Source organism: Pseudophryne corroboree, chromosome 6 (assembly GCF_028390025.1).
Source record: "Pseudophryne corroboree isolate aPseCor3 chromosome 6, aPseCor3.hap2, whole genome shotgun sequence".
In the NCBI taxonomy this organism is placed as follows: domain Eukaryota; kingdom Metazoa; phylum Chordata; class Amphibia; order Anura; family Myobatrachidae; genus Pseudophryne; species Pseudophryne corroboree.
The window spans coordinates 361,169,774-361,182,236 of NC_086449.1; the positions used below are offsets into that span (position 1 = coordinate 361,169,774).

The 12,463-nt window shown below is 44.1% G+C and overlaps 1 protein-coding gene across 4 annotated transcripts in view; it reads right to left on the reverse strand.

The window, feature by feature from the left end:
- Window positions 1-411: 411 nt before the first annotated feature.
- Window positions 412-12,463, reverse strand: part of NCAPH2 (non-SMC condensin II complex subunit H2) — a 272,518-nt gene continuing 260,466 nt past the window's right edge. For all 4 annotated transcript variants that reach the window (XM_063926652.1, XM_063926649.1, XM_063926651.1 and 1 more), the window contains exons 18-21: window positions 9,079-9,134; window positions 8,627-8,728; window positions 8,227-8,376; window positions 412-951 (exon numbers count right to left, since the gene is read on the reverse strand). In XM_063926652.1, the coding sequence (XP_063782722.1) occupies window positions 811-951; window positions 8,227-8,376; window positions 8,627-8,728; window positions 9,079-9,134 (449 nt within the window). In that variant the 3' untranslated portion in view covers window positions 412-810. The remainder of the gene's footprint in view (window positions 952-8,226; window positions 8,377-8,626; window positions 8,729-9,078; window positions 9,135-12,463) is intronic.

Genomic DNA, 12,463 nt, shown 5'->3' on the forward strand with positions numbered 1-12,463 from the left:
TACTCATGTACATTTATGGTTTAGTTTTGACCATATTAACTAATAGAAAAATCTTTTGTTCTGCTATTATCTCTATTATGTTTCATCAATTTTCCAGCTATTTGTTAATTTGTACTGTACTTTTGTCTTATTTCACTGTTTTAACAAAATTGTCATTATGTTCACTAATATCCATTTTTCTTATAATTTAAAGCAATAAAACACGACCGTAAAAATAAAAAATAAAAAAATAAAAATACTATAGGAATATATATTTTAAAAATATCCACAATCTTCAGTCTTCACATCGGATTGATGCAGGATTCTTTAAATCAATCTTTGAATAAACATTAAACCAACAAATTTCCAATTATTTTTGTCCATAAAATGCTGAAACCACAAGTTTCTTAAAAGCATTCACATAAAATAGTATTGTTTAAATCTTAATTTTATACATACAGATTAAAACAAATATATATGCTAACACAGGCTGTTCAAAGTATCATTTTAAAAACATGTATGTACATAATGAATAAAAAATATATTTTTTTTAAAATGCAAAAAACAGTTCGAGCCGCAGAGTGAACTTTAACACGCACTTCACAGAGGCATGTCAAAGCAGTCCATTCAAGTACTTAAAATACATACAGCTAGACTATGTATGCCAATGGACCACTCAGCCATGCTGTAGTGATTTTTCTCTGTCAGCAAAGTTATGCAAAATGAAATTGGCCTCACTTTGCAAAGTCTTCTCGTTTTTCTTTTGGTCTTGATGTTATAAAATTGTGAAAGTGTCCATTGAAAGATGAAGTGCTGGGAACAGACAGGCGGTCACTTATCTGTAATAGATGGAGCAGTGTATGTTTTGAACCTTTCATGTGCCTTCTGCTGACTGAGGAGACGTAGGGACATTGTGTCCAGTCCTTCTTGTAGCCCTGGTTTCTGCGATACCTCTACTGTGTAGTCATTGGCCTGGTGTTAAGAGATTAAAATAGGTTAGTTACGGGATTTCTCAAACTCATGTATGTTCACTGTAAATATATATTTTTACATGTTAACTATTAATAATACACTAGTAGCAAATGCATAATAGGATGTAACAGGTAAACCATAACTCACCAGCAACACAATGCAGTGTTCCCAATGCACTGTATGTTACAAGACACTGGGGGATATTCAGTTATCTAATAGACAGTAAAAAAACAGACACCAAACCAACTATTCAAACATTTGAATTCCCCTGAGACAAAGAGATGCACTTTTAATCTCAAACATTACATATATTTGTCTCTGTATATATATATATATATATATATATATATATATATATATATATATATATAGCTTAATGTGTCCCCTACAATATGAAGGAACAAAGGTGTGAAAAATGGATGACAAACATTAAATTTACAATGCGCACATGTATACTTATTGCATTGTTCAAATAGCCTTTAAACAATAAACTGTGCAGAAATGGTGTTTTAAAAAAAATGAAGTTTAGAATGTATTAATAAAAATATCCTAGATAATAAAAGTCTAACGCTGCTCCTCACTTCTATGTGGGGAATTCAATTGGCTTGCGCACTGACGGCCACTAGATGGCGTCCGACTGAGCAAGTCAATTGTTGCTCTGTTCAGATGCGCACAGCCGCAGGCGACATTACAGTCATTTAGTCCTAACTAGTATTCAAATAATTAATGTAGAAAAAAAAATAAAAAAATTTATATATATATATATATATATATATATATATATATATATATATATATATATATATATATATATATATATATATATATCTATCTGGTGGTGATTTGCACCCCCTTTTGTCCATAGAACTCCATTTTAAAAAAGCTCACCCCCTCCATGGAAATAACCTGCACCAAGGGCAAAAGATTTCCAGCAATATCACTCGCCACCACCACACCCAGTAGCAATTGATTCCAGTGGTAAAGCCCCCACCACCCAGTGTCAATGAGCCCATACTGTATTCGTGCCCTGACTCCCCATGTGCCTATTTATAGTCAAAAGTATATTTTTTTAATATATCCCCCAGCCGTAAAACCATTTTGTGGGACATAACCAATGCCCCTGCCACCCTAGTACCAAAAGATGCCCCCGTCCCATCACTGCCCTTCCCCCTGTGGTATAGCCCAGCCCTCTCACCACACTGCAGAGCATAGCAGAGATCAGTCCCCCTTACTGCAGCTGATCTCTGCACAGGCAGAGATAACATATTAGTGCCTGGAGGAGAACTACGTTTATCCCCTTGCACTTTTGATTTTGACGTATACACTCCAGAGTACCAATCGCACAGTATTCTGGGAAGTGATTCTCGCGGTGATGTCAGAAGTCACAGACTACTACATCACTGCCAGGTGGCTGGATCAGGTGGAGTCTGAGGGAGTGCTAATTACCAGTCCAGTGGTTGTGGCGGATAGCAAGGTGGTATGGAATGCAACCATGTCCGGTAAAGCCCACCTGACTGCGGTCACATCCCATAAGACCATGTCAGGTAAGCGGTTGATAATATAAATGTGGGAAAATAAGAATTTACTTACCGATAATTCTATTTCTCGGAGTCCGTAGTGGATGCTGGGGTTCCTGAAAGGACCATGGGGAATAGCGGCTCCGCAGGAGACAGGGCACAAAAAAGTAAAGCTTTACTAGGTCAGGTGGTGTGCACTGGCTCCTCCCCCCATGACCCTCCTCCAGACTCCAGTTAGGTACTGTGCCCGGACGAGCATACACAATAAGGGAGGCATTTTGAATCCCGGGTAAGACTCATACCAGCCACACCAATCACACCGTACAACTTGTGATCTAAACCCAGTTAACAGTATGACAACAGAAAGGGCCTCTTAAAGATGGCTCCTTAACAATAACCCGAATTAGTTAACAATAACTATGTACAAGTATTGCAGATAATCCGCACTTGGGATGGGCGCCCAGCATCCACTACGGACTCCGAGAAATAGAATTATCGGTAAGTAAATTCTTATTTTCTCTATCGTCCTAAGTGGATGCTGGGGTTCCTGAAAGGACCATGGGGATTATACCAAAGCTCCCAAACGGGCGGGAGAGTGCGGATGACTCTGCAGCACCGAATGAGAGAACTCCAGGTCCTCCTTTGCCAGGGTATCAAATTTGTAAAATTTTACAAACGTGTTCTCCCCCGACCACGTAGCTGCTCGGCAGAGTTGTAATGCCGAGACCCCTCGGGCAGCCGCCCAAGATGAGCCCACCTTCCTTGTGGAGTGGGCTTTTACAGTTTTAGGCTGTGGCAGGCCTGCCACAGAATGTGCAAGTTGAATTGTGTTACAAATCCAACGAGCAATCGACTGCTTAGAAGCAGGTGCGCCCAACTTGTTGGGTGCATACAATATAAACAGCGAGTCAGATTTTCTGACTCCAGCCGTCCTTGCAATGTATATTTTTAAGGCTCTGACAACGTCCAACAACTTGGAGTCCTCCAAGTCGCTAGTGGCCGCAGGCACCACAATAGGTTGGTTCAGATGAAATGCTGATACCACTTTAGGGAGAAAATGCGGACGAGTCCGCAGTTCTGCCCTATCCGAATGGAAGATTAGATAAGGACTTTTATAAGATAAAGCCGCCAATTCAGATACTCTCCTGGCAGAGGCCAGGGTTAGTAACATAGTCACTTTCAATGTGAGATATTTCAAATCCACCTTTTTCAATGGTTCAAACCAATGGGATTTGAGGAAATCTAAAACTACATTTAGATCCCACGGTGCCACCGGAGGCACCACAGGAGGCTGTATATGCAGTACTCCCTTGACAAAAGTCTGGACCTCAGGGACAGAGGCCAATTCTTTTTGGAAGAATATTGACAGGGCCGAAATTTGAACCTTAATGGATCCCAATTTGAGACCCATAGATAATCCTGATTGCAGGAAATGTAGGAAACGACCCAGTTGGAATTCCTCCGTCGGAACCCTCCGATCCTCGCACCACGCTACATATTTTCGCCAAATGCGGTGATAATGTTTCACGGTGACTTCCTTCCGTGCCTTAATCAAGGTAGGAATGACTTCTTCTGGAATGCCTTTCCCTTTTAGGATCTGGCGTTCAACCGCCATGCCGTCAAACGCAGCCGCGGTAAGTCTTGAAAAAGACAGGGACCCTGCTGTAGCAGGTCCCTTCTCAGAGGTAGAGGCCACGGTTCGTCCGTGAGCATCTCTTGAAGTTCCGGATACCAAGTCCTTCTCGGCCAATCCGGAACCACTAGTATTGTTCTTACTCTTCTTTGCCGTATGATCTTCAATACCTTTGGTATGAGCGGCAGAGGAGGAAACACATACACTGACTGGTACACCCAAGGAGTTACCAGTGCGTCCACAGCTATTGCCTGTGGATCTCTTGACCTGGCGCAATATTTGTCCAGTTTTTTTGTTGAGGCGAGACGCCATCATGTCTACAATTGGTCTTTCCCAACGGTCTATTAACATGTTGAAGACTTCTGGATGTAGACCCCACTCTCCCGGATGAAGATCGTGTCTGCTGAGGAAGTCTGCTTCCCAGTTGTCCACGCCCGGGATGAACACTGCTGACAGTGCTATCACGTGATTCTCCGCCCAGCGAAGAATCTTGGCAGCTTCTGCCATTGCACTCCTGCTTCTTGTGCCGCCCTGCCTGTTTACATGGGCGACCGCCGTGATGTTGTCCGACTGAATCAACACCGGCTTTCCTTGCAGGAGAAGTTCCGCCTGGCTTAGAGCATTGTAGATTGCTCTTAGTTCCAGAATGTTTATGTGAAGAGACTTTTCCAGACTCGTCCATACTCCCTGGAAGTTTCTTCCTTGTGTGACTGCTCCCCAGCCTCTCAGGCTGGCGTCCGTGGTCACCAGGATCCAATCCTGAATGCCGAATCTGCGGCCTTCTAATAGGTGAGCCTTCTGCAACCACCACAGAAGTGACACCCTTGTCTTTGGTGACAGGGTTATTCGCAGGTGCATCTGCAGATGCGACCCTGACCATTTGTCCAACAGATCCCTTTGGAATATTCTTGCATGGAATCTGCCGAATGGAATTGCTTCGTAAGAAGCCACCATTTTTCCCAGGACTCTTGTGCATTGATGTACTGACACTTTTCCTGGTTTTAGGAGGTTCCTGACCAGATCGGATAACTCCTTGGCTTTTTCCTCTGGAAGGAAAACCTTTTTCTGAACCGTGTCCAGAATCATTCCTAGGAACAGCAGACGAGTTGTCGGGATTAAATGGGATTTTGGAATATTCAGAATCCACCCGTGTTGTCTTAGCACCTCTTGAGATAGTGCTAAAGCTGTCTCCAGCTGTTCTCTGGACCTTGCCCTTATTAGGAGATCGTCCAAGTATGGGATAACTAATACGCCTTTTCTTCGAAGAAGAATCATCATCTCGGCCATTACCTTGGTAAAGACCCGAGGCGCCGTGGACAATCCGAACGGCAGCGTCTGAAACTGATAGTGACAGTTTTGAACAATGAACCTGAGGTACCCCTGGTGTGCGGGGTAAATCGGAACGTGTAGATACGCATCCTTGATGTCCAAGGATACCATAAAGTCCCCTTCTTCCAGGTTCGCTATCACTGCTCTGAGTGACTCCATCTTGAACTTGAACTTTTTTATGTAGAGGTTCAAGGACTTCAGATTTAGAATAGGCCTTACCGAGCCATCCGGCTTCGGTACCACAAATAGAGTGGAATAATACCCCTTTCCTTATTGTAATAGGGGTACTTTGACTATCACCTGCTGAGCGTACAGCTTGTGAATGGCTTCCAACACCCTCTCCCTTTCGGAAGAGACGGTTGGTAAGGCAGACTTCAGGAAACGATGAGGAGGATCCGTCTCTAATTCCAACCTGTACCCCTGAGATATTATCTGCAGGATCCAGGGGTCTACCTGCGAGTGAGCCCACTGCGCGCTGTAATTTTTGAGACGGCCCCCCACTGTCCCCGAGTCCGCTTGAGAGGCCCCAGCGTCATGCTGAGGTTTTTGCAGGAGCCGGGGAGGGCTTCTGTTCCTGGGAAGGAGCTGCCTGTTGGTGTCTCTTCCCTCTTCCTCTGCCTCGTGGCAGGTACGACAAGCCCTTTGCTCTCTTATTTTTGTAGGAGCGAAAAGGCTGCGGTTGAAAGGTCGGTGCCTTTCTCTGTTGGGGAGTGACTTGAGGTAAAAAAGTGGATTTCCCGGAAGTAGCCGTGGCCACCAAGTCTGATAGACCAACTCCAAATAACTCCTCCCCTTTATACGGCAAAACCTCCATGTGACGTTTTGAATCCGCATCGCCTGTCCACTGTCGTGTCCATAAGGCTCTTCTGGCTGAAATGGACATAGCACTCACCTGAGATGCCAGTGTGCAAATATCCCTCTGTGCATCACGCATATAGATAAATGCATCCTTTATTTGTTCTAACGACAGTAAAACATTGTCCCTATCTAGGGTATCAATATTTTCAATCAGGGATTCTGACCAAACTACTCCAGCACTGCACATCCAGGCAGTTGCTATAGCTGGTCGTAGTATAACACCTGCATGTGTGTATATATTCTTTTGAATAACTTCCATCTTTCTATCTGATGGATCCTTAAGTGCGGCCGTCTCAGGAGAGGGTAACGCCACTTGTTTGGATAAGCGTGTGAGCGCCTTGTCCACCTTAGGGGGTGTTTCCCAGCGCGCCCTAACCTCTGGCGGGAAAGGGTATAATGCCAATAACTTTTTTGAAATTATCAACTTTTTATCAGGAGCAACCCACGCTTCATCACACACGTCATTTAATTCTTCTGATTCAGGAAAAACTGTTTGTAGTTTTTTCACACCATACATAATACCCTGTTTTACGGTATCTGTAGTATCAGCTAAATGTAACGTCTCCTTCATTGCCAAAATCATATAACGTGTGGCCCTACTGGAAAATACGTTTGAATTTCTACCGTCGTCACTGGAATCAGTGCCCGTGTCTGGGTCTGTGTCGACCGACTGAGGCAAAGGGCGTTTTACAGCCCCTGACGGTGTTTGAGGCGCCTGGACAGGCATTAATTGATTGTCCGGCCGCCTCATGTCCTCAACTGACTGTTTAAGGGAAGATAAACCATCACGTAATTCCACAAATAAAGGCATCCATTTTGGTGTCGACCCCCTGGGGGGTGACATCTGCATATTTGGCAATTGCTCCGCCTCCACACCAATATCGTCCTCATACATGTCGACACCACGTACCGACACACACCGCAAACTCACAGGGAATGCTCTAATGAAGACAGGACCCACTAGCCCTTTTGGGGAGACAGAGGGAGAGTCTGCCAGCACACACCACAAAGCGCTATATATACAAGGGATATCCTTATATTAAGTGCTCCCTTATAGCTGCTTTAATATATATATATATAGCCATTAATGTGCCCCCCCTCTCTGTTTTACCCTGTTTCTGTAGTGCAGTGCAGGGGAGAGACCTGGGAGCCGTTCTGACCAGCGGAGCTGTGACAGAAAATGGCGCCGTGTGCTGAGGAGATAGGCCCCGCCCCTTTTTCGGCGGGTTCTTCTCCCGCTATTTTTCCAGTCAGGCAGGGGTTAAATATCTCCATATAGCCCCTATGGGCTATATGTGAGGTATTTTTAGCCTTGTATAAGGTTTATATTTGCCTCTCAGAGCGCCCCCCCCCAGCGCTCTGCACCCTCAGTGACTGCCCAGTGAAGTGTGCTGAGAGGAAAATGGCGCACAGCTGCAGTGCTGTGCGCTACCTTATGAAGACTGAGGAGTCTTCAGCCGCCGGTTTCCGGACCTCTTCACGCTTCAGCATCTGCAAGGGGGTCGGCGGCGCGGCTCCGGGACCGGACTCCACGGCTGGGCCTGTGTTCGATCCCTCTGGAGCTAATGGTGTCCAGTAGCCAAGCAGCAAATCCACTCTGCATGCAGGTGAGTTTACTACTTTCCCCCTAAGTCCCACGTTGCAGTGATCCTGTTGCCAGCAGGACTCACTGTAAAGAAAAAAACCTAAACTAAACTTTCTCTAAGCAGCTCTTTAGGAGAGCCACCTAGATTGCACCCTTCTCGTTCGGGCACAAAATCTAACTGGAGTCTGGAGGAGGGTCATGGGGGGAGGAGCCAGTGCACACCACCTGACCTAGTAAAGCTTTACTTTTTTGTGCCCTGTCTCCTGCGGAGCCGCTATTCCCCATGGTCCTTTCAGGAACCCCAGCATCCACTTAGGACGATAGAGAAACTAAAATTACTGAGAGCTACTCACCAGTTGTAGAGATGCCAACATATACCTGCACACCTCATAGGGCTGCCTGTGTGCCATAAGACTTGCAAAGGAGCGCCATTCTCCCACCTGGTTGAATTGTGAGACCAAACGATCACCATAATCATGAATGTCATAAGCTTCTCTTTCTTCCTGCAAAAAGGTAGGTGACAAACAAGGTCCTTATGCAAAGTAGTATACTAATACAATCAAGAGGAGTGAACACAATTGACAACATTTTGGTATTACATTGTTGCTGCATATCCTAATCACAACCCTCACTGATATTCACAACAAATATTTCTAAAATAGACATGTATAATTTAAAATGTTCTAGAATTCAGCCACAAGCAGTAACATAATAATGCAGGTACTCATTGTTATATTAAGTCAAAACATCTACCTGTTCTTGTAGCTGTGGTCCCATTTTATCTTCCCACTCTCGCACACGTAGTGACAGTACCGTCTCTTGTGCATACTTCTGAGAATTAGCAATAAAAAATTCCTAGAAAAGAAAGGTGTAAAAAAGAAAACAAGAACAACATTGTTACTTTTCTATCCAAAAATACCAATTTAATTATAAAACTTATTTTTTCTTCACATTTAATTCTGTCCATTTTCATGTCTTAATGACAATTATAATCTGCAGATGAACATGGACAGAGATGCAATGTGTGGCACCACCAAATTAAAGGTTACTACCATTAATATAAAGTCAAAAGCGGCTTAGAAGCATACAATTGTGGTTGAAAAAAGTTGTGCCTCTAGGCATGTTTAAGGCTGAAATAAACTAAAGGATTTAAGCGAAGCACAACTCAATAGCAGTGAAAGCAGAATAATGTGCAGGACACCTACCACATTCCTGCGCACTAGCTCTTCATATGACAGTTGGTCTTGGAGGTCTAATGGCTCTGCAAAGACAAAGTGCAGGGTCAAAAAAATGCTGTTCTGTCTAACAATGTCATACTAGGGGCCCATACATCAGCAATCACAAAAAAGCCCCATACAGCTATACTCAGTTTCCCCAACCGGACCAACACCGCCAATCGGTGCCCATTGATGATGGGCGATCTGGGAGGGAACCAAGGAAATCCTTCATTTTAAAATTCCCAAATTGCCAGTCCCAAACCATTTTTGGTCAGGATCAGGGTATCAAGATTTTTAAACATGTTTAATATTCCAGATTACCTAACCCGGAACTTGAGGGATCCAGACATTTCTGCGATATATCAGTATAGGGGCCATATTACAGATATTTTTCAGGGATTTGCAGATCATTTTCTGCAAATACAGATCTGGCAATCTTGAAATGGTCATCATTTTACTAGTAACGGACTGCAAATCTGACGATTGCTACCATACACTAGCAATCTACAGCCAACTGATCTATGAAATTCAGTGTGTTGAAACCCTAATTTACCAATTGCAATCACTTTTTGGTCAGAATATGTGTTCACCATACATTGCATATTATTTTCACAATCGTCTACAAAATGCCAAATTGCCATAACCGAGTGCTGATGTATGAGCGCCCTAAACAAAATCATCTACAAACTGAGCACTTAGAAATAGAGTTGACATCCTTAAATTCATTTTGAGAACAAGCAGTGACGAAAAGGTTCATAGAGATGGATGGATTAAACAGTCCATTTACATTAAAAGTATTCAAGCAGTGATATACAGAATAAACGTAAAATTGAAAATTGTGGGCTTTGGTGTCTATACTTCTAACGCTGGGTACATACTGGCCGATATATCGTGGGTGCGTTGGTGTGTGTGTACCAGCGATGTCTGTGAACGACATCACCCACAGACATATAACGTCAGCCCTGCAGCATAGACGATGGCCGATATATCAGCGGATTGTGTTGTGCGTACTGGCACTTGCTGCAGGGGTCGATGCCACACTTTGATCGGCCGCTTAGTCGGTGCAAAGGCAGCTCCACCGACATGTCTGTCAGTTGTGTACTCAGCCCTAGTTACGCTGTTTTGATCTACTGTGTTCTATTCAGTTTTCAGGGTACTTAAATAAGATTTTCCACATAGTTGAGATGTCCAATGAGCTGGTGGTGCCATTATGCACTGCTACAAATCACTGATGAAATGGAAGTGGTGGCTTACTATTATCCATAAGACACGGATTCCTAGGGAATTTTTAAGTAATATTCATGAGACTGTAGCCTAAACCTCAAAAACAGGCTGCTTACACTGTGTGAAGGGGCAAAAAGGGGACGACCGGGCACAGGTCAAAGTATAGGTAATAAGTGAAAAACCAAAGATGGACGATTTATAATTTCTAGAGAGAGAATTTTATTAACTCTTTAAATTATAGTCCTTTTTGGTGGTGCGCCCAGAGCTAGGAAGTACTAGTACTTGCAAAGGGAGAAAAAGAAAGCTCTTGTGTGGGCGCACTCTTAATTTGATCTAGGAGAATTCCTAGGATATATAAGGAATAGTGTTAAAACATCTATTAATTGTTCAAAGTTAAAAATTAATATAGTTACCCACGTATATGATCCAACCGTGATTGAGAAAGAAAATTGTTATGAAAAATGTTAAAATGTTCTGGTCTGTTAATCACAGGGAGTGATTAGAAGGGTGGGAGACACTTGATTGTCTGACACCTGTTTCTCCTGACCAGTACAGAAAATAAGAATTTACTCACCGGTAATTCTATTTCTCGTAGTCCGTAGTGGATGCTGGGAACTCCGTAAGGACCATGGGGAATAGCGGGCTCCGAAGGAGGCTGGGCACTCTAGAAAGATTTATGACTACCTGGTGTGCACTGGCTCCTCCCACCATGACCCTCCTCCAAGCCTCAGTTAGGACACTGTGCCCGGACGAGCTGACATAATAAGGAAGGATTTTGAATCCCGGGTAAGACTCATACCAGCCACACCAATCACACTGTACAACTCGTGATACTATATCCAGTTTGACAGTATGAAAAACAACTGAGCCTCTCAACAGATGGCTCAACAATAACCCTTTAGTTAACAATAACTATTTACAAGTATTGCAGACAATCCGCACTTGGGATGGGCGCCCAGCATCCACTACGGACTACGAGAAATAGAATTACCGGTGAGTAAATTCTTATTTTCTCTGACGTCCTAGTGGATGCTGGGAACTCCGTAAGGACCATGGGGATTACACCAAAGCTCCCAAACGGGCGGGAGAGTGCGGATGACTCTGCAGCACTGAATGAGAGAACTCTAGGTCCTCCTCAGCCAGGGTATCAAATTTGTAGAATTTTGCAAACGTGTTTGCCCCTGACCAAGTAGCTGCTCGGCAAAGTTGTAAAGCCGAGACCCCTCGGGCAGCCGCCCAAGATGAGCCCACTTTCCTTGTGGAATGGGCATTTACAGATTTTGGCTGTGGCAGGCCTGCCACAGAATGTGCAAGCTGAATTGTACTACAAATCCAGCGAGCAATAGTCTGCTTAGAAGCAGGAGCACCCAGCTTGTTGGGTGCATACAGGATAAACAGCGAGTCAGATTTTCTGACTCCAGCCGTCCTGGAAACATATTTTCAGGGCCCTGACAACGTCTAGCAACTTGGAGTCCTCCAAATCCTTAGTAGCCGCAGGCACCACAATAGGCTGGTTCAGGTGAAACGCTGACACCACCTTAGGTAGAAACTGGGGACGAGTCCTCAATTCTGCCCTATCCATATGGAAAATCAGATAAGGGCTTTTACATGATAAAGCCGCCAATTCTGACACTCGCCTGGCTGAAGCCAAAGCCAACATGACCACTTTCCACGTGAGATATTTTAGATCCACGGTTTTTAGTGGCTCAAACCAATGTGATTTTAAGAAACTCAACATCACGTTGAGATCCCAAGGTGCCACAGGGGGCACAAACGGGGGCTGAATATGCAGCACTCCTTTCACAAATGTCTGAACTTCAGGTACTGAAGCTAGTTCTTTTTGAAAGAAAATCGACAGAGCCGAGATCTGTACTTTAATGGAGCCTAGCTTTAGGCCCATATTCACTCCTGCTTGCAGGAAATGCAGAAATCGACCCAGCTGAAATTCCTCTGTTGGGGCCTTTTTTGCCTCGCACCATGCAACATATTTCCGCCATATGCGGTGATAATGCTTTGCCGTAACATCTTTCCTGGCCTTAATAAGCGTAGGGATGACTTCTTCCGGAATACCCTTTTCCTTCAGGATCCGGTGTTCAACCGCCATGCCGTCAAACGCAGCCGCAGTAAGTCTTGGAACAGACAGGGCCCC